At 37.6% G+C, this 26,073-nt stretch overlaps 1 protein-coding gene across 1 annotated transcript in view; it reads right to left on the bottom strand.

Moving 5' to 3' along the window:
- Positions 1 to 21,387, bottom strand: part of Rad23b (RAD23 homolog B, nucleotide excision repair protein) — a 39,734-nt gene extending 18,347 nt beyond the window's left edge. The window contains exons 1-4 of the mRNA XM_027942985.2: positions 20,946 to 21,387; positions 9,461 to 9,542; positions 7,743 to 7,822; positions 4,316 to 4,584 (exon numbers count right to left, since the gene is read on the bottom strand). Coding sequence (XP_027798786.1) covers positions 4,316 to 4,584; positions 7,743 to 7,822; positions 9,461 to 9,542; positions 20,946 to 21,011 — 497 coding nt within the window. The 5' untranslated portion in view covers positions 21,012 to 21,387. The remainder of the gene's footprint in view (positions 1 to 4,315; positions 4,585 to 7,742; positions 7,823 to 9,460; positions 9,543 to 20,945) is intronic.
- Positions 21,388 to 26,073: the final 4,686 nt, after the last annotated feature.

The following is a 26,073-nucleotide window of genomic DNA, read 5'->3' as shown; positions in this document are numbered from 1 at the left end:
ATGGGGCAAAGGTACTAATTAGAATGAATATACACACACATATACTCTTACATCTCCATTTCAATTTTAAAAACAAAAATACATCATGCCTCAAAGTTCTGAGAAGGCCTTTGTAGTATAGCAAGAATTAGGGAATCCAAGTTTGATTCATAAATTATTTAAACTTTCTAAGGCCTCAGTTTCTCCATCAACACCATGAGGTCAACTATAATAGTATCAAATACTCTGAAGTATTGTAGGTATGATTACTACCAGTGAAGTACTCAGGAAAGTACCACCCAATATGATTATGATCACAACAATCTTTTGGTACAACTGAAATTTCTTCATTAACTAAACAGTAAAAATAAACTTGTTGAGTCAAGTGGAGCACAACTTCAAAGCCGGACTCAGCAATTCAGCAAGGCCCTAAGCAACTTAGCAAGACCCTGTCTCAAAAAATAAAAGGGTCTGGGATGTGGCTCAGTAGTTAAGCACCCCTGGGTTCAATCCTTGGTACCATAACAAAAAACATGTTCAGAAGGTAACATTCCAAAAAGAATATTTAAAAACTAATTTTCCTGCCCAAGGTTGCTACCACAGAGACAATGACTAATGTCAGTTTCTATTTTAAAGAATGACTTGTCTTGCGTGTGTTTGTGGTTTTCTCACCTAATAATCATTCCACGTCAGTACAATCAGATCTATCTCAATTTTTTTCTCCACACATGCATAATATTCAATTTAACGGACCAAATCAAGCTCTTAAAGAATGTGTACTGGGTTTTCCAATTTTTATTCTTAAAGTTTTCCTCTTGTTCTTCACTAGTCCTCAGCTCCATTTTTTGAATTAAATCTTAATTGATCTAAAATTTATTTCTGAGTATACAATATGAGGGATTGATCCATCTTTTTTACCCTGATGGTGAGGCATTTAATCCAATAGCATTTTCACCAAAATGGTCTCTAATTACATCTGTATCTTAAATTCCTGGTTGGTTCTACTTCCAGCCTATTCCACAAGTTTCCAATGTGAGTCATTCCAGTTTTAATCACTATTACACAACAGATTTTAGTATTTGCTAGAACTAATTTCCTATAGAATAATTTGCACTAATTTCACAAATTGTTTTAAAAATTCTCTTTGAAGGATTAAAGACTGAGGTATACTTTAAAAAACCACCACTCTTCAATCTTGACTTAGCCTCACCACTTTTTCCCTCCGAGACCACAGGGGAAACCACTCATCAGTTAAGTATGCCAGAACTTTGCTACTTTTTCCTAAATAGTAACAGGCCAATGCACAAAAATATACAATGTAGTTTTACAGCTGTTGTTTGGTTTATGGCTATTGCCTATACTGTTTTACAACTATTTTATTCAATAAAAAGCCTCAAAATCACATTCATTTAATATGCTTACATACTGTACTTTACCTATCAAGGTTTCTCAAGTTTTAGTAAGCATTAAGAATTCACCAGGAAGAGTTTGTGCAAATACAGAATTCTGGGATCCACCCCTAGATAATTCTAATTCAGAATCTGGGGATTAAGAATTAATTTCAAACAAATTCCCAGTGATGCTGATTGCTGCCTACTGATTACTAACTACACTTTGAGAAGCACTGTTCTCTAGTATGAATAAAACATAGGTCAAGTTCTTCCCTTATTGATTGATATTTAAGTTAATTTGAATTTGTCCTCTACTACCCACAACACAGTCTTTGTACACAAGTGCCATTACTCTAAAGCAGATATCATCTAGTAAAATATACACTACAACAGATGGCTTTCAAAGAGCAAAAGTGACCTAAAGAAACATGTTCCTAAAAACTAAACATCAAGTTAGCAGTGAAGGACAAACTTCCTAACAACACACATACTCATTCCACATTTATCTCCTGATAATTATTCACAAAATTCCGTGCTTTACAGAATTCTAGAGGTCTTACAGCACAGATGAAGGAACTAAGGCACATTAAAGCAGCTTGTTTTCGGAGTGTCCTTCATTCTTCTCATCCTGCATTATCCTCCTCTGAGATGGGTAATTTTGAGACATAAGATTAAGTAGCTAGCATACAAAAATCCAATTAGTGTCTGCTTTCCTGGACCACTGACCATCAACTCATTTATGCAACTCTCTGTAGATCTGATAAGGTAATCACAACTCTTTTTTTTTTTGAGAATTTTTTAATATTTATTTTTTAGTTTTCGGCAGACACAACATCTTTGTATGTGGTGCTGAGGATCGAACCCGGACCGCAAGCATGCCAGGCGAGCACGCTACCGCTTGAGCCACATCCCCAGCCCCGGTAATCACAACTCTTCAGACTAGGTATACTATACCCCCAGGAAAAATAGAAATATAAAGAAATAAAATGATGACATCAGCACATTAAAATATACTAGCCAGTTATGAATTTCTCACTGTGAGATTTTAAAGGAGCTTAAAGCAATGAGAAAATAAGACATACTATAATGATTCCACATATTAAAGTTCACAATGTTTAAGTGGTTTGGGGTGTGTTAAGTTTATACCTTACTTTCATATAGACTGATCAACACCCCTTTCATGTAACAGCTTAACTTGACTCTGGGTATCTCCCATCATAAGAGAGTTGAATACTTTTCTAGTTCTGCAAGGGAAAGATGGCTCAAATTGGTGCAAGCCTATAATTCCAGTAGCTCAGGAGGCTGAGACAGGATGATTGTGAGTTCAAAGCTACCCTCAGCTGTGGTGAGCCGCTTCTGCCGTTTCTGCAGACTATGGTCGCCATTACGAGATGGCGCTGGCTCCGCTGTGGTATGTGACAAAACAACTCCTTATCTGAGAGAGTTGGCACATGATTTTTCACCACCCTGTGAGAAAGCTCCACGCGGCAGCTTTGCATTGGGGCTTGGGATGCTTTATTAAGGCTGGGAGGGCATCCGGGAAGGAGAGAAGAAGAAAGAATAAGAAATATCAAGGGACCTGAATAAACTGCTGAGAGAAGATTCCTGAGTTGCGTCTTCCTTGCGGGCAAGGGGTCGCGACACTCAGCAAAATCAAGGAACTAAGCAACTCAGCTTAGAGACACTGTCTCTAAATAAAATACAAAATAGGGCTGGGGATGTGGCTTAATGGACCAGTTCAATCCCTGGTTCCCACCCCACCCCCCGACAAAAAAGATGGCTCAAATTAGGCAATGGTGCCACACAATGTTAATAGACAAAAATTCTAGGCAAACAGGAAAAATATTATATTTCCTAAGCCCACAATATATTTACAGCAAGGGTCAAAGTGACCCAGACTCCTCCAAACATGTCTGACTGGGTTAGATGCAGAAAATACACTTAAAGACAGAACACCAAAATGAAGTGGTTTTGAGTTACCCACAGTGAACCATAACCTGAAAATATTAACTGAAATTTCCAGAGATAAATTATTTGTAAATTTTAAATTGTGTACCACTGTGAGTGGCATGGTGAAATCTGTGCAAAAGTTCTGTCTAGAACATGAATCAGCTATACCACATATAAGACCTACCTGTTAAGTCTATATTATACTTTATATATGAAAGACTCGTGTGTTAACGTCTTGGCCCCCAATAGAGTAATGTTTAGTGATGGGGCTTTTAGAAAGTGACTGGATCATGAGGGCTCCAAACCTCACAAGAGGATCAATACTGATAGCTGAATTAACTCCTGGAGGTGGTGAAAATGATAGGCAATGAGGCATAGTTGGAGGAAGCAGGTCACTGGGGGACTAAGCTTTTGGAAAAGTCACTTCTTGTCTCTGACCTATGCAACTCCCCCTTCCTAGCTGCAGGAGCTGAGCAGCTTTCCTTTACCACATCCTTTAACACACTTAGCAGTCTCAGTCATCAGAGCAACTGTTGAGGTATCAAAGTGTTTGTATTATGATAACCTTCATTTATTTTTAAAATGGCCCCAAAATGCAAAAGTAGTGATGCTGATAAATTGTGAAGTGCTTCTTTTAAGTATTAAGTGAAAGCTCTTGATGCACAAAAGGTGAGGAGAGGAAAGGAAAGAGGAGGGGAAAGGAAGAATTAACTAAGTCACACACAGATTGCCAAGGTCTACAATACAATGAGACATTTTGAGAGAGTCTATATTCTATTGTAACTTTTATGACAGTGTATTGCTATAATTGCTTAAAATGCATTAGTTGTCATTAATACACTGGTAATGTGTGCCCATATTCCTATAGTAAACTATGAATACATTTCCAAACACATGATTTAGTCAAATTTCAAAGTTTGGGGAGGGGGACACTAGATAAGAAATCATTTTTTATCAAAATTAATACATGCAAAAGTTCTTAATCCAGTTCTTACCTGTCAGTTGATGTTGGGCTGGTAGCTGCTGGTGTCTCCACTGGCTTTTCTGCAGCTTTCTCTTGCTGAGTTGCACTAGTAGGTGCAGGTTCAGAAGATGCTGTCGTTGTTGCTGGAGTGATGGACGCAGGTGTGGAAGTGGGGGCCAAAGCAGGGGTGGGTGTTGGGGCCTGAGTCACAGCTGTTGCTGTGGAGGAACTAACTGTGGTAGTAGTGGCAGAACTTGATTGCTGAGTTGGTGCTGGTGCTGGTGTTGTCACTGCTTTGGGCTAAATATATTAAAAAGGAAAATAATTATGAAAAAATACATCATTACATGAAAATACATCATATGAACTATATTCTCATGATGCTAACAACACCAATACAAAATTACAACTTGAACATGATTTTGTAAAAGAATATAATTATCAATACCAACACTCTGTTACTCATTAAAAGTCCCTAAAATCACTGAAGATCTTATCAATCTCAGCTTGTCAACAATTTCAGCCTCAACATCAATAAGAAAAAAAAAAATCAATATTTCAAAATTCACATAATTTTCTTGAAAAAACCTTTATGTACTTTGTGACTTTATTTACTGCCATTTAAAAGCATATTCAATATAATTTCCTTGAAATGCAACTATAAATAGAAGTATGATTATTAATGAACATTCTAAATATTCTGTGGCATTTTAGGAGGGGGAAAACTAATACAGAATGTAAATCAACAGGTACAAGTACAAAAAGGTTAATAATATTTTGAGATATATAAACAAAAAAATTAAGACCAAATGAATTTATAAGCACATGCTCAGTGCTTTCTGAATTAGAAGCACAGCCATAAGCTTCCCACAGAGCAAAAATGCAATTATGTATGTATGAAAATCATACTGTATGGGCTCTATTCTCCTGGGGTCCATCAATATCCACTATCTGTTTAGCTCATAACTTTCCTAAGAGCAAAAAAAAAGTTAACTGTTTTGGTGGAAGATGTGATTAAAATGCAACATGATTTGCTGTAAAAATCAACAAACTGTAAAAGCTATGAGCTGCCTTGTATTTAATTTGAGGTAATAGATAGGATGTTAGAAAAAAGTCCCTAGTGCAAGGTCAGGGGAGAAGGTTTTAAAAAAATACCAGTACCCCTTTACTCCTATTCCAGGACTCCTAGAGCTAGCTCTATGACGTTCTTTTTTTTTTTTTTTTTTTTTAGTTGTAGATGGACACAATATCTTTCTTTATTTTTATGCGGTGCTGAGGATCCAACCCAGTGCCTCACATGTGTGAGGCGGGTGCTCTACCACTGAGCTACAGCCCCAGCCCTCTATGACGTTCTTAATGGCCAATACTCAAGATTATCAATATTCTTTTTTTTTTTTTTTTTTTTGAGGGGTGGTGGGTTAGGACCAGGGATTGAACTCAGGGGCACTTAACCACCGAACCACATCCCCAGCCAATTTTTGAATGTTTTTATTAGAGACATGGTCTCACTGACCATTGCTGAGGCTGGCTTCAAACTTGTGTAGCCTCCCAAACTGCTGGGATTACAGGCATACGCCACTGTGCTTGACCTTATCAATATTCTTTAAATACCAATGTTAGCAGAAATCCTTAGGCAATGAGTTATTCTGGATAAACTGGAGCTTCACAAGGGTAAGAATTTCTATTTTTAGCACTAAAACATATTAACTGATCTAGATTAAATGCTTTATTTAAATTATCTGTGATTGGATGATTACTGTAGTAGACCAATGTCCCTATTTCCACAAAGTAATACTTGACCCTTATTCCTGACAGTACCAAGCCCCTTGGCTTTTTGAAATTTTTCTTCTTGCTTTTGATCTTAATTGGTTTCTCCTCTTTCCCTGTAACAAGGTCTTGCTTCCATAATGCCTAATAGTTGGTCTCTGTTATAAACTTCAAAATAAAACAACGATGATTATCATCAGGATTCTGTGTATTAAATAGGGTACCAAGTAGCTATTCCTGGAAAACATGCACTTATTCTGAGATCTTTTCTGCTTAATTCTTACAGTCTGAATAGTCAAGGTTAATGCAATACCAAAGGACTATGTTAACAATAACAAAATATCCAAATGTATGCCTATCATATTCCCCCTTATGTAATATGTATAAAACTAGATGAGAAAAAAATAACTTTACAAAGGAAGGAAATTATGGCATATGCTACACAAAACAGATGAATCTTGAAGACATTATGCTCCAAGTTACAAAAGGACAAATATTGTAGGATTCCTCTTAAAGAGGACAAATTCAGAGACAGAAAAGTAGAATGTTAGCTGCTGGGGGCTGAAGAGAAGAAGAATGAGAGTATTTAATGATTACAGAGTTTCAGTTTGGAAAATAAAATATCTGAAGATGAATGGTGGTGATATTTGTACAGCAATGTGCTACATCCCTTATGCTACTAAACTGTACACTTGGAAATAGTTACACTGATAAATTTTGCATTATGTATATTAAAACTAGATGATACAGGTTTTCTCACTTGATTCCTTCTCTGTATTTAAAGCTGAACTTTTAATAAGTACTTTAAGTATAGCTAAATGGCTCTTCTTGGATTAAAAAATTTTCAAGTCTATCTAAACCATTTAGCTGCTTTTTGTTTCTCAGTACATATATAATTATTAATAGTTATTTCATTTTCTACTATCAATTACGTAGCGACTTTGAAAATAACCTTTATATTTATTCCATTTTTGATCTTTGATGAACTTGTTTTAATTAATTCAAACTCACACTCAATGCTATAACACTACTTGCTATTGTTTGGGTTGCCTCACTTCCTCCCAACTTAAGTAGTTTAATCCTAAAGTTTTATTTTAAGGTATTAAGAACATGAATAATCAATCTTACTATGGTGTTTAGAGGAAGGGTCTTTGGAAATTGAGGAGATCATTAAAATGGAATCCTTATGTCTAAATTCTGATCTGATGAACCTCTTTTTCTAATAAAATTATCTACCTTACGTACTTCATTATAGTAATGAGAAGCTCTTCTTTCTCAGATTAAGACAACCAACTAATGAGTTTATATTACACACCTTTTCTGCCTTGAGGAGTTTGTAACATTTAGCATATAACTTACCAAGCCCCTTTAAAGTACCCTTAATTAAAATTCCCAGAATAACATTTACTAGGTTTCTAAGCATAAATTAAATCACATGGTTATTTAACTACTCCAGCAAAAACAATTAATACATTTCATATTTCAACTGTTTTAATTTATATAAAAATTATGTTAAAACTACAAATGTATAAAACCATTAACTTTATGGTTGACCCAAGTAAATTTAAAAAATGACAGTTACGTATGTAATCCTATGGAATGTATATAAATTCTGTTCACTGTGTGGACTTGTCATTATTTTTAAAAAAACTAACATGCATAAAGACACACAGAATGAGGATGAAACTTACTTTTGTCACCATAACCACCACAAAGTTTTTTTCATCGATTTTGTATTCTTTGAGAGCAGTATCATCGTTGAGGATTTTGCCTAAAATATTCATAGGAAAAAAAATGTTTTTTAAGGCACAGTAATCTTTGACACATAAATGAAGTCAAAACAACTTTCTATTAATCACCAATGTTAATTCTATCAATTCTTGTCCCAAAGAAAATCATTACCCAATCAGTCAAGATAAAAATGAATGGAAATACAATTAAAAAGGCATAAGCATTTGACTGATGTCAAACACATCTACTACACACAGAATGCCAAACAATTTTTAAAACTCTTATTAATTATATAAAAGACTTGCTGGGCAAGGAAATATAAAACAGATTCTGAGAAATGGGAGATCATAAAGACAAAGACAATTAAATATCGTGATTGCTTTCATATTCCTTAGAAAATAACCCACATTCTCTCTCCTGATGGAAGGAAAGTACAACAAAACTTCCTTCTCCTAAAAACCAGATACTTAACAAATCAGAAATATTCCAATGTTAGAAATGTAAGATACTTGGGCTGGGGATATGGCTCAAGCGGTAACATGCTCGCCTGGCATGCGCGGGGCGCTGGGTTCGATCCTCAGCACCACATAAAAATAAAATAACGATGTTGTGTCCACCGAAAAACAAATATTAAAAAAATTCTCTCTCTTAAAAAAAAAAAAAAAAGAAAGAAATGTAAGATACTAAAAGACACTTCAGAAAATGACATGGTATACAAGAAAAGAGAAGATGGTACAGAACTTGGTAATGCACAAAGTAAACAAATGCAGTTATACTAAGAGTCAGGACTCCTTGAGGTTTCCATTTCCTTAATTTAGTTTCTCATTTTTAAAAATTACTGCATTAAAAGCTGCAATTATCAAACCATAAAGGAATAGTGTCTCTATTTTTTATAGGAATTAGACAATAGGCTGACAGGCACCAAAAATTGCAGTTCTATGCCTAAGACATCTCTTTAGGTTTCTGCATTCTGACCTATAAAAATACTGGGGTTGGATCACAAGGCTGGCATTTCTTCTAAACCATCTTAAAGAAATACTACAAAATTTTATCCAAGAAAGACAAAAGAATCTGCAGGCAATCAAAGACCACTGTACTGATAACTATAAGAACAGTGTTCAGTACTTCCTTTGAAGAACAAAGAGAATTTTTCTCAACTAAATTTGGGTTTTGAGTCTACTTTTAACATACCTTGTCCTGGTTACCAATGAGGCTAATTAAATTTGCAATTTCCTATTCACATCTTTAGTTTTTCATTTTTAAAACTGGATCATCCTTTCCTTATTGATTTATAAGAAGTCTTAATATAAATTCAATTTTACAGGAATGATTTCGAGCACATAAACAAACACAATCAGTATAACCATTTAACACAGATTAAAAAAACAAAATGCTGTTTGATTAAAAACACAAAAGCCAATTACATGATGCTCTAAAAAGATGAAAATACATAAAAATTACACCTTTCAATGGAAAATATGTAGGGAAAATGTGAATAAAGAGAAGATTGAATATTAATGCCATATTCAAATGACTGCTTTCATCACTTTTATCTATACAATTATGTTTCTGACAGAATCAATTTGAATATAGTATAATTTGTAAGATAACATTTCTAAAACTAAAAGAATGTCACTATAAACAAGACAGTATATTAATTTCAATACTTAATTCATACCTGCATAAATTAATTTTTGGCCTGCCACTGGAAAGGCATCTTTCCCCTTTTCAGATTCAATCTTCTCTTTCAGTGCTTTCACCTATAGGAACAATAAAGATATTTTTTAAAAAGCCTAAACAAAAAGTGACAATCCACACTCTGAATAAATAATGCAAAATTAAAATTTTAATTACAAATACTTCCAAAAACTATGATCATGTCTTTCTAATATTATACCCCAAAACTTATCATTAACTCGTACTTATAGATATAAAAGACATAATCTTCCCATTACATACAGATTTTAAGAACTTCACTAGTTGACTTGACAAATTAAAACAAAGATCTGAAAATCAAAGATTTGGTTTTGCATAAAAAGTTTATGGGCTTATTTCCCACAAAGTAGGAAAGTAAAGTATTCTAAACTGGTCTCATCCATAATAATACTTCAGTATTAAAGGTTAAATATGAATGTTAAAAGGTAAATGACTCATTTTTAAGAGTGTTGTAATATTTCATTATAATCACCCCTGGGTTTTACAAAGACCAATTAAAACAACTGAGGAGTTCACAATACAGTATTTTTTTTTTAATTTTACAGATGGTTCAAAGTTCAACTAAGGCTGAGAACTACTGTGATACTTAGAATGATTTTAAACAAGTACCTTGGCTTCTCTGACCATCAGTCTCTTCTGTGAAGGAGAACTAGTTACAAATGACTTTTATGTCCTCTTTATTGAGGACTCAGAAAATCTGTCTAGGCTGACAAGTACCAATGTCTTACAGTAACTGACAAGAAAGGATGGTACAAGAGTAAAAACATCAAGGGAACTTGGCTTTTCCATGTGCCTTAATGGAACATTATTTTTTGATAATGGGTATTAAATCAAGGAGCACTTTGGTCACTCAGCTCTGTCCCCAATCCTTTGTAAAAGTTTTTTATTTTGAGACAGGGTCTCACTAAGTTGCTGAGGTTGGCCTCAAACTTGGTGATCCTCCTGCCTTAGCTTACTGAGTCGCTGGGATTATAGCGGTGTGACAGTGCACCAGGCTGGAACTACATTATTTTAAAAGCACAAGGATCAAGGGGGAGATTCCATTTCCTCCAATTTTCCAGACTAGTTTTGAAAATTGTCTAAGTAAACTGTTCTGAGTCTATGTTAAAGGGATAAAGACAGCTGCTTTGTTCAATTAAAAAAATAGATTGGACTTTTTATTTAGCTTCAAATACATTAACATGGAAAATCCACATAATCCTTAAAATTCTGGAACCAATGAAAATACCATCCACTCCATGTCACAGTACAGTCATCCAACAGGAATGGATGGAGTATAAAAACATGATCATTATTGAACAAATCAGATCAAAGAAAGTACCTGAACTAGACTTTGGAATGGGTTCAATGAGCTGTCCAAAATTTTGGTGTCATTTCTTCATCTCAATAACAATGATATTTACTTCCAATCCATTTAAGTCATCTCACAGGACACAGGCTGAATTCTGTCATCCATAAAATTATTGTATCTTTGAAATTACAAGTTAACAATCATCTATTTCTGCTGGCTCTCAACAACTCTTCATTACACTTGCTCCAGAGCCTCGCAGATACTTTGGTCCCTAGTCTCTACCTTCATTCAATCTTCACTACCACTCTCTTGGACAACACTGCCATTCCTCCTATCACCTTCTTCCTAATATCAGACTCCTTTATCTTTCCAGTGCTTCTGTTAGGCAAAATTCTCTACATGAACCAACACAATGTAATCTCTAGCAGTATCCCAATCACTCTACAATGTCAAACTCTTCCACCTCATTTAGCTAATCTGAACCTTTTATATATCTGACTCTAAACACATTTACATCCAGTCTTGAAAATACTCGAGAAAAGGAAAGATACTCATTATCTGTTATCCTGACCAGCCCTCTCCTCCAAATCTGATGCCCAACACCCCCTCCCCTGCTCTGCAAAGTCTACTTTCTACTTTATTCAAAACAGACCGTATCAGAGAAGAACTCATCCTCAACTTCCCGCCAAAGGACTGACGCATCTTGTCACATCCACATCTATCTAATCTCCTCTCTTCCCATTAACAAAAGTGCTATCCCTTCTTTCCACTTGTTCTGACTCCCCCTCCAGTGAATAGTCTGCTAAACCGTTTCCCACTCTTCTCATCCCAGCTTTAGAATCAACTTCTCCCTGAAAGTTCATTTCCATTCACATTCCTTTCTCTTATGACACTGTGCCTCTGAAAATAAAATACAGCCAATATAATGTTAAACATAGTTGGTACGGATTTTACTTTCTCTCCAAAGAGAGGCAATCATAATAGCTACTTGAAAGTACAAACACAAGCTAAACCTACCATTTAATTAGTTTCCTAATCTGAACACTACGAATGCATCTCGTTGGCACTACACTAGTTCAGGCTAACAACCACTGAAAGTACAGTCATTTGTGGCACAACATTTTTGCCAACAGTGAACCTCAGAAAATGGAGCTAAAACTAATTCATATCACAGTGACATCACAGCCTTCATAACACTGTAGTGCAACACATTACCCATGCACTTGTGGTAATGTTGGCATAAACAAACCAACTATGCTGCTTATGTATTACCTGTAGTACACATGCAGGTGATACTATTCTTATTTTCTAATGACGACACTAACACACATGAAGAGAAAAGGTTTAAGGACACAAGCTCTGGAGGCAGACTATTAAATGTGAATCCTCACTAGTTAGTCAGCACATCAAATACTGTTGTACTTGGAGCACTGATTCAGGCATTTTTAAAGCAGTCTGTCTGCCTTTGACTAAGTTTGTCAAGACAAAGTTATATGCCATTATACACAAAAAACTGAAAACATTTGTTAAACATCAACTGAGGTGAAATGGTATCATTGCACAAACATTCACAAATACTATGCAATATTAATGAATGAAATATCTACAGTTATCTTTAAAGGGAAGTCAATGGATAAGCAAAAACAATTTTTTTTTTTAAGTGTAGTGCTTATGTATTACCTGTAGAAATAATTTTTAAAGGACTGAAAGAAAACAAAGTACACAATGGTTGTTACTAACAGGTCAAGGTCTTATACTTTTTACTTCATTTACTACAACAAGCCTAGATAATTTAACCATTTTTAGAGAAAACATATCCCCCATCACGATATACATTATGCTGAAATTTTGAGAGATTATACAGGGAGGGGTAGTTCTACTACCACATAATCTAATTAATCAAAAATAACACCAATCAAATTTTGGTGATTACCTATCAGCAAAAGAGAAAAAGATTCCCAAAGCAAAATATGCTTACAAAAGGATTTCAGACATTTACACTATAGACAAAACTTTCCTTTTTGGTTTCCATTTGAAAAACTGGCACAGGCACCAAGAAGAAGCTCCTAAATTTCTTCTCAAAAGTAGGTTTGGGATAATTTTAAAACACAGAATTGATTATATAAAGATGACTGCTGACTTCAATAGAAATGAGAAAATGTTCCTTCTGGATCCAAGGAATAATAATAATAATAAAATGTAAAACATGAAAGGACATTTTCTTTTCATTAAAACAATAACTGATATTATAGTATTATATGAGAAGAAGAGAGTAACAAAGATAATCCTCAAACTGGAGTTATCATCCAAAAAGCTATTTGAAATCCAGAATCTATTTTCCCAACAGAAACCATGTAAAATGGAATTCAGGACCTACACATGTCCACTTAATCACATCTAAAATATGTTACTGACCGCACAATTTCAACAAGATCAAAACAGACACAACAATTGAAAACTGAAAAAGCAGAACTCCAAGATACCCACAGATTTTAATGTTTCTAGAGAAATAAGCTGGTCTTGGTGATGCACACCTGAAATCTTAGCCACTAGGGAGACTGAAGCACAAAGATCACAAGTTCAAGGTCAGCCTCAAATACTCAGTGAGACACTCTTTCAAAATAATAAACTGGGGAGTGGGAGGTGAATTTGCAGTCCACTGCCCATGGCTTCCATCCCCAGTTCTAATAATAATGGTAATGATAATAAAATTTCTATACAAGCAAAGAATGAATCTAGTGCAAAAAAAAGGAAGAAAGGAAGAAGAAAAAATAAATAAAAAAGCTGCCTACCTAATTCAACCAGAAGTGTGAGGGGGAAAGAGGCTGAGGATTGTATCTACGACTTGTGCATCAATCATTTGTACCTGATCTACTTCCTCTGCTGGAATAGGTTTACATAATTTCTAAAGAGATTATAAAGTTCATTTGGCTGTAAAACTCACTTTTTTTTTTTTAAAGTCCAGAATATATTTTCCCAGCAGAAACCATGTAAACTGGCATTTAGGTTCCTAAATAACCTACCCATGCCAACTTATCATATCACACAAAGAAATTTATCTGATCTTATAGGGAATAGATGGTATAGCGACCTTTGGCAGGATCCACTCTGCTATAGCAGACTTAAATTTAGCACATTTCTTTCAAAATAGAAATGGAAATTTTACATGTCACTTATCCAAAAAAATTTCTCTATTTTCAAGTCAAAACAGCAGGACTTTGTTCACTGTTCTAAACTACTGATGTGTCAAGTTGAGAAAATGAAAATATCTCATTCACACAAACCTTTAAAAAAAATGACAGTGAAAAGAGTGATCAAAATAAAGAAAAACTGATAAAAGCAGAATTTGCATAAAAATATCACAATTTATTTCTAATTTCACAATTCACTATATAACTTTTTAGACTCCTTATTTCAACTGATTTTCACATCAACTTTAAGGAAAACAGATCAATCATTATTATCCCATTTCACAAATGAGGAAAGAGATTTTTAAAGTATCGTGCTCAAGAACAAAATATAAATACGAAGTGGTGGCAACCCCTCTAGGAGCATTATGGTGCATTTGAAAGAGAGAAAGATGTGGAAAAAATTTAAACAGTTTTGTGAGGGGCAAGAAAATAGAGCAGTAGCTAAAGAGATGTGGCGACAAGGGCTTTATTAAGATGGGAAAAGATGTTTATGCACTCTAGAAGTGGAAAAACAAAAGATGCAAAAGAGAAAAGAAGATATGATACAGATATTAAAGAAAAGTAGAGGGATTGGCCTTAGGTAAGTATCATCCACAATTAAGATACCAGCAGGTATATACACTATGATAGGACCTTGTAGAGGTTCTATCCCAATTGTTTGGAATTCTTGATAAAATAAAAACTAGGACTATTAATAGTTGAAAATAAGAAAGAGAAAATAAAAAATGTCCATATGGCAGTGAAGAACGAAAGGATTAATGAAATGTGGACTGTCGGGAGCACACTATAGGTCCAATTAATTTTTATGTTCATGAATTCAAGTGAGACAAGTCCATGTAGCTATACATTTTTCTTTGGCTGCACTGATGTAAACACAAAATGCAGCTGAATTACATTGGGGTTTCCCAAATCAGAACAATGGTGTAAGAGTGGACCATGTTGCCAAGCACTATAACTGTCCTAAGCATTATATACATATTATCCCAAACTCACAGAACCTTCAAAACCTTATTTATTATTAGAGCTACTGTCCTCATTTTACAGATGAGGAAATGGGCACTGATTGGGTAACTTGACCAAGGTCACAAATCAATTGGTTCAGGGAAGACTTAAACACAGGCAGCATGGTTACAGGCATGCTACGCCAACTCCTCCAAGGAATGAGTATATTCACTGCCTCTATCTTAGCTGGACAAAAATTGAAGTGTTAACATGAGGTGTAAGGGCCAATGAAAAGGTAATGGGATAAAATGGATTATAAATCTCATTAGATTTGGAATCAGAGGGAATGTAGTGTGAAACACTAAGTTTACTGGTAATGGAGGAAGAGATAATATTTACTAGAAATAGTGAGGGATAGTTACATGTCCTGAGACTGAATAGTTGAAGCAGAATAAAAGGAAGATCACTAGATAATGAGATTAAAGAACAGAAGGACAGAGATCTAGGCAAGACTATCTTTTGTAGAAAATGAAACAACCAAAACCATTTACTGTTGATTTTAATTTCCTTTAAAAAAAAAATACACTACTATATACTTTTCACAATGTTGTATGGGTTTTTTTCTTTTAAAACAATATCTACTATATGTTATCAAGCTTAGAATTACTGTGTTCAATCTTATATTTACTTTAAGTCACAAATAAAAGCAGGGACATCAAGAAAAAGAACTGGGCCCTGTGCAGCAGGCCTGTAATCCCAGCTGCTCGGGAGTTCAAAGCCAGCCTCAGCAACAAGGTGCTAATCAACTCAGTGAGACCCTGTCTCTAAATAAAATAGGGCTGGCAATGTGGCTCAATGGTCAAGTGCCCCCAAGTTTAATCCCCAGTACGGGGTGGGGTGGTGGTGGAGGGCAGCGAGGCAGGGGATATAATGTCAAAGATAAGTAACACTCTAAGTCCAAGGCTACTATTTCCACTTCCTCACATACTGCTCCTTGCTCAATTCACTTCCATCTAGCTTCTGGCAATATCTCTACTAAAAGAAAGCAGGTCACAAATGACCTCCAAGTTGCCAAAATCAGAGCTCTCATTTCTGTTCTCATCTTACTATTAACTGCTCAAGCATTAGATACATTTGACCCTTTTTCCTCCTACAAACTTTTTTTTAAATTCTTACTATCTCAAATGTTACTCCTTAACTGATCTCTGTTCATCTCCACATATCAGACCAGCTCAGGATTCAACCCTAACTAAATCCATCCTCCTAGCAACATTCTCACCAAAGTCCCACAATTATAAAAAGCACAAAAGTTAATTACATACAAAACTTAGGTATTAGAGATCAATTTTCTCAAGGAATAGGCACTGAGAACGACTGCTGGAGATCTCATCCAGTCCCATGGCTTCAAGTTTACCACATATGCTGGCTATTTTCATGTCTCTATCTCCAGACCAAACTTTTCTCTAATCCACCCTCATAACAAATATCTCCACACAAACATTTAATATTTAACAAGCACGTTCAATTTGAGTTCCTACCCTACCTTCCAATCCTGCTACTCTCTCAGCCTTCTACATTTCAGGAAAGAACACAAGTACTCACACAATCTGTATAACCAAAATTTAGGTGTAATCTTTGATTTCTCAATTTGTATCATTCCAATCCATCAAAAAATTCAACTCTCCCCTTCCAAAACATACCTCAATTCCATCCTCCACTCCCACCCAAATCCAAACTGCGATTGCTTAAAAATATTGTGCAAGCCTCCTAACAGGTCTCACTGTTTTCCTTCTTGCCCACCCTACATCCACTCTCCCTACAGCATCAAGGTAACTTTCTAAAATTATAAACGAAATTCCCCACTGCTGATGAAGGCTTCCCATTTTACCTCAAAAAACCCTAGCCTACAACACATCCTTTGGCCCTTTGCCTAACTCTAATCTCCCCTTTACCTCAGCAATACAGGTCTTTTTTGATTTCCAAAATACACTCTTAAACTCTTTAAAGGTCTGTGCCCTAGCAGTCCCCTACAGAAAACACTCCCCTCATCTCTGAATGGCTCATTATTCAGATCTCAGACTAAATGTTACCTTACCCAGAAAGACCTGTGACTAGTCTATTTAAAAGTCAAGCACTACACCATCACCTCACACTATTCAGTTTTCTACACAGCACTTATCATTGCCTACTTCTTTATATTTGTTTTTCAGTATCTTATCCCTCTAGAATATACATACACAACATGAGAGTCCAGCCTGGCATCTAGTAAGTACTTAATAAATATTTGTTAAATAAATGAATCAACATGCAAACACACTACACTGAGGGAGCACTGATTTGACATTTCACCAAAAGAATGTATTTAATTCATTAAAAAGATTTCATTATATGCCTACAATGTGCCAGGCTCTGAAAAAACAGCTCTGGTAGAAACCACACAAGACTCCAGTTTCTTCACATATCTGTTCTACCAATGTGCCAAGAACTGTTCATTTCACCTCTACAATATGGTACTTTATGTACTACTACTCAATGTTTAAGGCACTGTATCTAGCATGACTATATTGAAAATACAATAAATCACAACAGAAACAATCTGTTGGTAAATAATGGCTAACAAATACTACACACAGAACTAATACTAAAGAAATACTTTATAACAATCACCATCATCACAAAAATAAACCACAAATGAGGTAACTGTAGATTCCTGTACAACACACTAAATATGCTGTTTATAGAAGTAAAAACTTCATAATTCTCTTATCAAAATCATCCAATGTACAGTTTTAATGTCACTTATATAGTAATGTAACTTCATTTCAGGTCCTGCATTTAAAGTTTACTGGCTTCCCACTCCCATTATTTAAAGCACATAACCAGTGTCAGGGGTTAGCACATATAGGATAATTCTATATACCACATATTCCTGTTGCAATGATTTCAAAATTTTTATTCTTGAATCTGCCTGTTCTTCATTAATGGCTGTAAGCACCACCAACAAAAAACTAAGTGACTTTGGATCTGAGCTTAAAAACTATATGCATTCCATTTTCTCCTAAATGTCCATCACATCAAACTGTTGAATTTTTATCTTTTAAGAATAGCAGTATATCAGCCATCTCACAATGCTTTAGTACGTAGGTTATTTAAATATCTTCTATATTTTATAGTAAGTCAATCTATTAAAAATAGAATATCACATAATGAAAAAAAAGTCTCCCCATCTCACTTGTAACACATTTCACTCTGTTTCTTATTGCTTGTATGTTCTTAAAGAGGAGATGTACTACTACAGTAAAAACAAAAAGAGCTTTGCAAAGGTTACCAATAAAGGCAGTGCATCATAATGGTCATGCACTGGTACAAAATAATAAGGGAAAGACTTAAAACTTTCAAAAATAGAGCGAATAAAAACACCTTAAAAACAAATTATCTTGCCTTTTCCATTTTCTACTACCCTTTTTAGCCAGAGCAGTTAGGTCAATAAAGCTCCCATTAGACCAAAATCATGACCTTCCTATAAGTCCCTGTAACTCCTCCAGTCCAGCCAGCATAGCTCACTAAACATTTAGTTATTCAACAAATGAATCTTTAATACCCACCATCTCTCAATCTTCTCTTCCTCTTCATGCTCATCTAGAACCCAGGAAGTTTCTATACTAGCAACCTTAAGTTATTTAATTTCCCTGGTTCGTTCCAGGTAAAAATTGAACCAAATTTTAAGCTACCAAAATACAGATCTGAGAAGCCCAAATCTATTAATTGTAGGTATACCTACAGATCTCACTAAGAATTCTATCGTTTCTTAAATTTTAGATCTATTTCTAAAACCTCTGGTTGCATAGTTTCACAAACTAGAAACATGACACTGAAAATGATTTTCAGTGTTTCCTTTTTATAGGAATTCCAAAGCACTGTATCAAAAATAAACATTAATTACAACGCCCTATGAAGTAAAAATAAGAGCAGGGGGTATGGCACACTGGCAGAGTACTTGCCCAGTATGTCTGAGGTCCCTGAATTGATTCCCACTACAAACCAAAAAAAGATGGAATTAGAACAGTTGTTTTGAAAAACTTTTTTTGAACTATTAGCTTTTACATTTAAATTAATAGCAACAATTTATGTAAATAATAACAAAAAGTTGAGGAAGCCACTGTAACAATGAGCTTACTGAAAATATAGTTGGATAATATACTAATACATTCCCTGTAAATTACTGGAAGATAAATGTAGTTGAGAATTTATACAAATGTTACAGACTCTGATTTCAGTGGAGTATGGAGTCACTGCAGAACTTCAATACACCACACATTTAAAAACAAAATCAAATCTTAGGTTTTGGTAATTCTGACATTAATTCTGAATATGATGCTGATAGTTATAGTGGCAAAAGGGCACTAACATTTATCACCACAAAGAATCAAAGGCAAAGAGGTATTTTATTTTATGTAGTTTTGTTTATAAAAATTATTCAATAGTCAATTGTATTTTAACTTTCATCCTCCAATTTACTAATACACAAGTAGTAAGGGAATGTTCAAAAATAATTCTGTTCTATTCGTAATATCAGTCCATTCGATGTTGACAATTACTTCTGAGGACACTGAAGTCTCTCATATATAAATCTTCAGAAACTTTAAGAATTTACTATACACGCTACATGTTTCACAACAATGAAATATCTTGATACCAAGTCATTTTGTTCCACAACTGTAAAAAGGTTAGGAACTCTCCGTTTAAGAAAGTAAAGACATAGAAAACTTTATAAGAAATGTAACACTGCACCTTCACTCAAAGATGTTGATTAAATAATCGATTGATTTCATTTACTGAGAACAAAATACCACTTAATCCATACATCTCTACAGGTATTCCTGTTTAGACGATAACACTAAGTAATTTTCTCTAGCAAATGAGTTACAGGGCCACAAAAGGAACGGAGTTCTATTTAACACCAAGGCCTCATCTCAAAAAAAAAAAAAAAAAAATTACATGGAGGGGGGAAGCTGTAAATTGCTAGTTTAAATCTCGTACTGTAACCATCTTGATGGTGTACAGCAGCCCAATCCCAGAACATACAAGCGAATTTACATTCATGACATTAAGATTCTTGGTAAAAAGTTTAATTAACTTTAACCGTGTCACTTTTTGCAGTCAGAAATACAGAAGAGAGCATCAGAATTTATCACGTGAACTTCTTTAGTATTTAAAACTTCAACAGCTGAAGCCATTTGCAGTTTTTATATTTTTCTCCCCTTGAAAGCTACTATTCGGGGATCGGTCATAGAACTTCTGAGACAGAACCCGTTAAATCTGAAGCTGAGTCTTGAGCCTGGATTTGAAGGGCTCTCAGGCAAAAAAAAAAAAAAAAAAAAAAATCTTCACTAACAGGCCTCAGAGCACAATTTATGTGGGTGTGGATTTGAGTGGCCGCACAGCGGTGGTAAAATAACCTGCGATAACACAAATCAAAGGTCTAACAATTCTAAGGAGAAGGGGCAAAGAATTCCTCTTCCCCACCTCTCACCACTCACCTCTAGCAGGCTGCAGACAGAACCTGATACTTTTTCAAGGCTCATCATCTCAGGTTACCAACGCCTAGACCTTGGTGCCTAACCAGGTCCCTGCAGGGGTGGTGACGACGCCTACATCGCCCTCCCCCACCTGTGCACCACACCAGCAGGCCAAGCTCCTCAGCCCAGGCGGCCCCGTCCTCCCCTCCCCTCCCCTCCCCCTCCCGCCTCACACCACGCGCTCGAGCCCAGGCCTCCCGTGCCCGCGGGCGTGTGCTCCACGCCATCTGCCTCCAGGCGTCCGGCCCCCGTCTCCCCTTTCTCGGGCCACAAAGCCCGCGGAGCATCGGGAGGGTCGGCCCGCCGCACCCCGCCGGGGCCCAGCTGCGCTCTCCCGAGGTCCCGGCTGCGGGCCCGCGCGCCGCCCCCCGCCCAGGCCTGGCGGGCGCCTGGAGCTCCCGCACGCGGCCGCCCCCACTGGGCCCGCGGCCCCGCCGCACGTACCGTCTCCTCCGGGTCTATGTCGATCTTGAAGGTCTGCTGCTGGAGGGTCTTCAGGGTGACCTGCATGGTGCCGCCGCAGCTCCGCTGCCGGGCCTACGCCGGGTGGGGGCCTCTGGGCGGGGTCTGTGGCCTGGCCGCCCCGGGGTCGCCCGCGCTCCTCGCGCTCTCAGGAGGAAGGCGGTGGGGGTGGGGGCTTGTCACATTCGCCCTGCGGAGCGGCCTCTCCCCCAGCCCGTGCCTGGGGCCGCGCCGCTGCTCCCGCGACTGCGGCCTTCCCTGCGAGCTCGGGCCGCGTGCTTCTTCACGCGCCGGCCGCTGAGTCCACAGGAGGAGCGAGGGGACCCGCGAGAGCAGCTGAGAACCCGCTACCTCACCACAGGATGGTGGCCGCCATCATCGTGACTCGCCGAGACGTGCCCCCTCCCCCACCAGAAAAACCTGGGGGATGGGGCCGGGCTGTCCCAGTGCGCAGGCGTAGGGTGCGGCGAGCTTGTGCGCAGGCGCAACCAGAAACTCCGCCCCGGAACTGGGGGTGGGGCCGCTGGTGGCTCTGGAATGTTGGAGGCCGGGATCGGGTGTGCGCAGGCGTACACCGCGGGCGTCGGTGGCCCTCGGGGTTTCCTTGTCGCGTCTGCTACCGGGCGCGCAGGCTACCCGCCTCAGGTCGCCGCCCCGCCTACGTTCAGACTCCGCCCCGCTGCACGAATTGCGCAATCCGTCGCCGGGGAAGCGCTACGTGGAGGCACAGCTGAGAGTGGATGCTGAGCCTGAAGCCAAGGACCCAGAGGGCGGTAGTCGGGGCGGAGTATAAATGAAAGGATCGCGGTAACCACAGTGGTGGGTCAGCACTGTGAGGCGCTGGCAGCTGTGCGAGCTTTTGTGGTGTCGACTCACTTTTAAATCCCAGAGTAGACTTCCAACTCCAGACTGCCTGGCTGCAGATTTTGTATTCACTCTCTAACCTTGGTACCTTGAACTTAAACAGAAGGATGGATTTAAAACGGAGGTCAAGTTATGTTATTCATTTGGACAGAACAGGTTTCTTGTGCCCCATCTCATCCAGAGGAAAAGTCAAAAAGTTCTTAAAATTGAGTGCATCACCGCATCCCTTGCTCTACCCCTACATGGAATTGTTGGTGGACAGTAGGCAAATATGCCCCCAAGTGCCTTATTTGCACTTGCCATTCTGTCTCCCCACCTGCTAAAGCTTTGCTCAAATTTCATTGCCTCAGTGAAGTCTACTGAGGTTACGTTACTAAAAATCACAACTTCTCTAGCTCCATTATCCTGTCCATTTATTCTATAGCATTTATCATCTTCTGATTACCATATAATGTACATATTTATTAAATTTATCATTCCTTCCCCTTTGAAACCCAAGCTGAAACTGCACAAAAGCAAGTTTTGTTTAGTTTGCTGATAGTCCCATCCAGAAACATTGCAGACACACAGTAAATATTTAGTGGAATGGAGGAATGTGCTCCCATTTCATTAGCAGTAATTTGGAGATAATCAGCTCATTGATTGTTGGGGCTGGGGTGTGTGGACTAATGCATGTAAAATCTTAGTACAAGGAACATGACAGTCCTTAAGTGCTTAACTGTTAGTGCTATGCCCATTTACTGAAGAGATGACTAAAATACTGAGATGTTGAGTAATATGTTTAGAGTTACCAAACTGGTGAGTGGCAGATCCAGATGGTGAACTCAGGCAGGTGACTTTAGAACTGGTGTTCCTGGGTACCTGCCTGACTGCCTCTTTAATAGTCCCTCCCTCCATGACATTTGACTTAAATTACTCAAGTATCAAACACAGTTACAGTCAGACCACCATTAGCTATATGACCAATAGCAAATCACCACTCTGAGCCAGCAGCTTCATAGATATAATGTCACTGTAGTTTTTCATGAATTACATAAGTTACTACATACGTTACTACATAAGATATAAGTCTTTCATGAAACTTTCCTGAGCAATCTTCCTCTCCTCCTACATGGTATTTCTCCTCTCACAGCACCTATTTACCTATACTGTGATTCAATATCTAATTATCTATCCTCTGTCTTCCTCTGTGTCTTAGTCACCAGGTGATCTCATCTTGGTCCTTGTTTTGAAGTACCTCCAGCCTGGACTAAATCTGGACTCTTAGCTATAGAGTCAGTCTACCACTTAAGCAATATTTTCAGAAAAAAATAGCATGGCTGAACAGAACAGTTGACTTTCTTATGGACCTTTCTTGCCCCTGCAAACTGTTCACATCACCCCTGCCCCCACCATTCTCAGTTTTCCCTATATTGGTTCAGGGTATCACCATTTACCTGGGTATTCAGACCAAAACCTAGTCCTCATTCCTAAGTCCCTTTCTTCCCTATCTTTCCCTCTCCTACTTCCATCCAATCCATTAGGGAGTCCTGTCAATTTTATTCTCCAATCTATATCCCAACTCAGTCTTTTTTCACCATTTCTACTTCTATAATTATAGGTGATTCCATCATCCTTCACCTGCCCCCAACTGGTCTCTCCACTTTTGCTCTTCTTCTCCTAGCTGCCTCCCCAACAGCCAACATGGTCTTTTTAAATGATAAATCATATTATATCTGTTAGTCAGATTTCTGTCACTGTGACAAAATACCCAAGATAATCAACTTACAAGGAGAAAAGATTTATCTTACCTCACAATTTCAGTTCATAGTACCTTGGACACATTGCTTTGGACCTGTGGAGCACAGTACATCATCACAAGAGAGTGTAGAGGTGCAATTGCTCACCCACTGACAGCCAGGAAGCAAAGAAAGGGACAGAAATGGGTGGAGCCCCCATATCCCCTTCAAGGGTAAGCCCCCAATGACCTTTTTTCATTTAGGCTGCCCCCAATGACCTTTTTTCATTTAGGCTCCACCTCCTAAAGGTAGTGCTAATGGCTGATAACTAAGCCTTTAGCATATTGGCCTTTAAGCATATGGACATTTACTATCCAAATGTCCTTTAAAATTACCATGACAACACTTAATTACATGTTAAAGTTCAAACTCTTGGCCTTGGAGAGCCCATACGATTGGACTACTGTCAAATTCTCCAGATTCACCTCTTTCCTTCTCTCTCCCTCTCATGCAGTCATCCTTCTGTACTATCTTTCTTTCATTTACCTTTTTTTTTTTTTCTTTTATTCCTCAGACAGGCTAAATTGCATTCTGTTTTTGTACTGCTGAGGTTTTACCATGCCAGAGCATGCTAAAACACTTTACCACTGAGCTATATTCCTAGGGCTTGGCTGAGGTGGTTCTGTCCTCAGGGGCTTTGCATTTGAGGTTCCTTCAGCTTAAACTCTTTCTTTCTAAATAGTTGAATGACTCTTTTTCATTGTCAGATGGTTCTTTATGATTTGAATGTCTCCTTTCAAACTCAGGTTGAATTCCCCCCCCCCCCCCCACAGCACAGGGGATTGAACTCAGGAGTGTTCTACTACTGAGCTACATCCCCAGCCCTTGTTTTTTTTTTCCTTTTTTTTTTTTTTGGTACCGGGGATTGAACTCAGGGGCACTCAGCCACTGAGCCACATCCCACAGCCCTATTTTCTATTTTATGAGACAGAGAATTTGCAATCCTCCTGCCTCAGCCTCTTGAACTTCTGTGATTACAGGTGGGTGCCACTGTGCCTGGCTTCCCAGCCCTTTTTTAAATTTAATTTTGAGGTATGGTCTTGCTAAGTTGCTGAGGTTGGCATCAAGCTTGCCATCCTCTTGCTTCAACCTCCTGCACCCAGAGTCATGTGAAATTTTACTGTCATGTTCACAGTATTAAGAGATGAAAACTTTAAGAGGTGATTAGGTTCTTCCCTGATGAATGGAGTAAGTTATTAGCACAGGAGTGAGTTAATTATCTCAGGAATGGCTGTCTGATAAAAGTGAGCTTGGTTCCCTTTGTCTGGTGTGTGTTCACTTGCCTTTCCACCATGTTATGATGCAGCATAAAGTGCCTCCCTCACCAGATGCTAGTGCCTGTACTTGGACTTCCCAGACTGCAGAACCATGAGCCAAATAAACTTCTATCATTTATAAATTACCCAATATGTAATATTCTTTTAAAGCAGCAGAAAATGGACTGCTACAGGCTCCAAGTCAAATTTTACTTTCTCAGAGAGGACCTCTCCAACAGATACAAGTAAAAAACACATACAAGTAAGTGTCCCTCATCTAATAAGTTTAGGATGAAAAATGTTTCAAATTTCAACTGTTTCAGATTTTAGAATATTTGTATATATTTTACTGGTTGAGGATCCCTTATCCAAAAATCTGAAATTCAAACTCTCCAAAATCCAAAGCTTTTGGAGCATTGATAGGGTGCTCAACCTACATTAAACCTTTTGTCTTGGCAAGGCACTTGCTTCTTGGGGAGGTGAACTCACTGTCATTCTTGGCTGTTGTTCTAGCACCTACAACAGTGCCTGGAGCACAATAGGTTCTCAGTAGCATATGTCAGCTGACTCCCAGATCAGTTAAAGGCTCCATATGGCCAGGTGTTGTGTCAGTCTTATTCATCATGTTATCTTCAGAGTCTGGAACAATGTAGATGCTTCAATATCTATTGGTTGAAAAATGGCTAAGAAAATGTGAAAATATTTTAAAAACTAGTATATGCTGTACAAAGTTATAATAGCAAATTCTTCCTCTCCAAATACTACTGTCTATCTACAAAAGAAAAGGGAAGGGAGATTTCATATATTAATGTATGTTAAAAAAATTATTCTTCTCATGGTAAAAAAAAAATCAAAGAAAAACAGCAACATAGAAAAAGATTGATTGAAAAATCTTACTTCCCTCTCCTTAGAAGTAAGCATTATTTTGAGTGTTTTTAGAAACTTACTAGATATATACAAGAATATATTCTGCCATTAGCTGTGGCAACAGTAGATTTTAAGTGTCAGTTAGTTAAAAGGTTCACCCATAATATTTTCTAAAGCACAGTGTTAAGATAAAATTGCTGTGTTTTTTTTTTTTTAACTATTTCTAGAAAAACTGCATGCCAGACATAGTCATTTTGACCCAGTAAAACCAGTTGGATAGGCTATATGGGCCCTCCTGGAATGCCTCAGCCCATAGTTCCATAGTTCACATGCTAGATAAGGCCT

Source organism: Marmota flaviventris, chromosome 13 (genome assembly GCF_047511675.1).
Source record: "Marmota flaviventris isolate mMarFla1 chromosome 13, mMarFla1.hap1, whole genome shotgun sequence".
Lineage (NCBI taxonomy): Eukaryota > Metazoa > Chordata > Mammalia > Rodentia > Sciuridae > Marmota > Marmota flaviventris.
The sequence above is the reverse complement of the archived record's forward strand: the minus strand, read 5'-3'. Positions and strand labels throughout refer to the sequence as shown.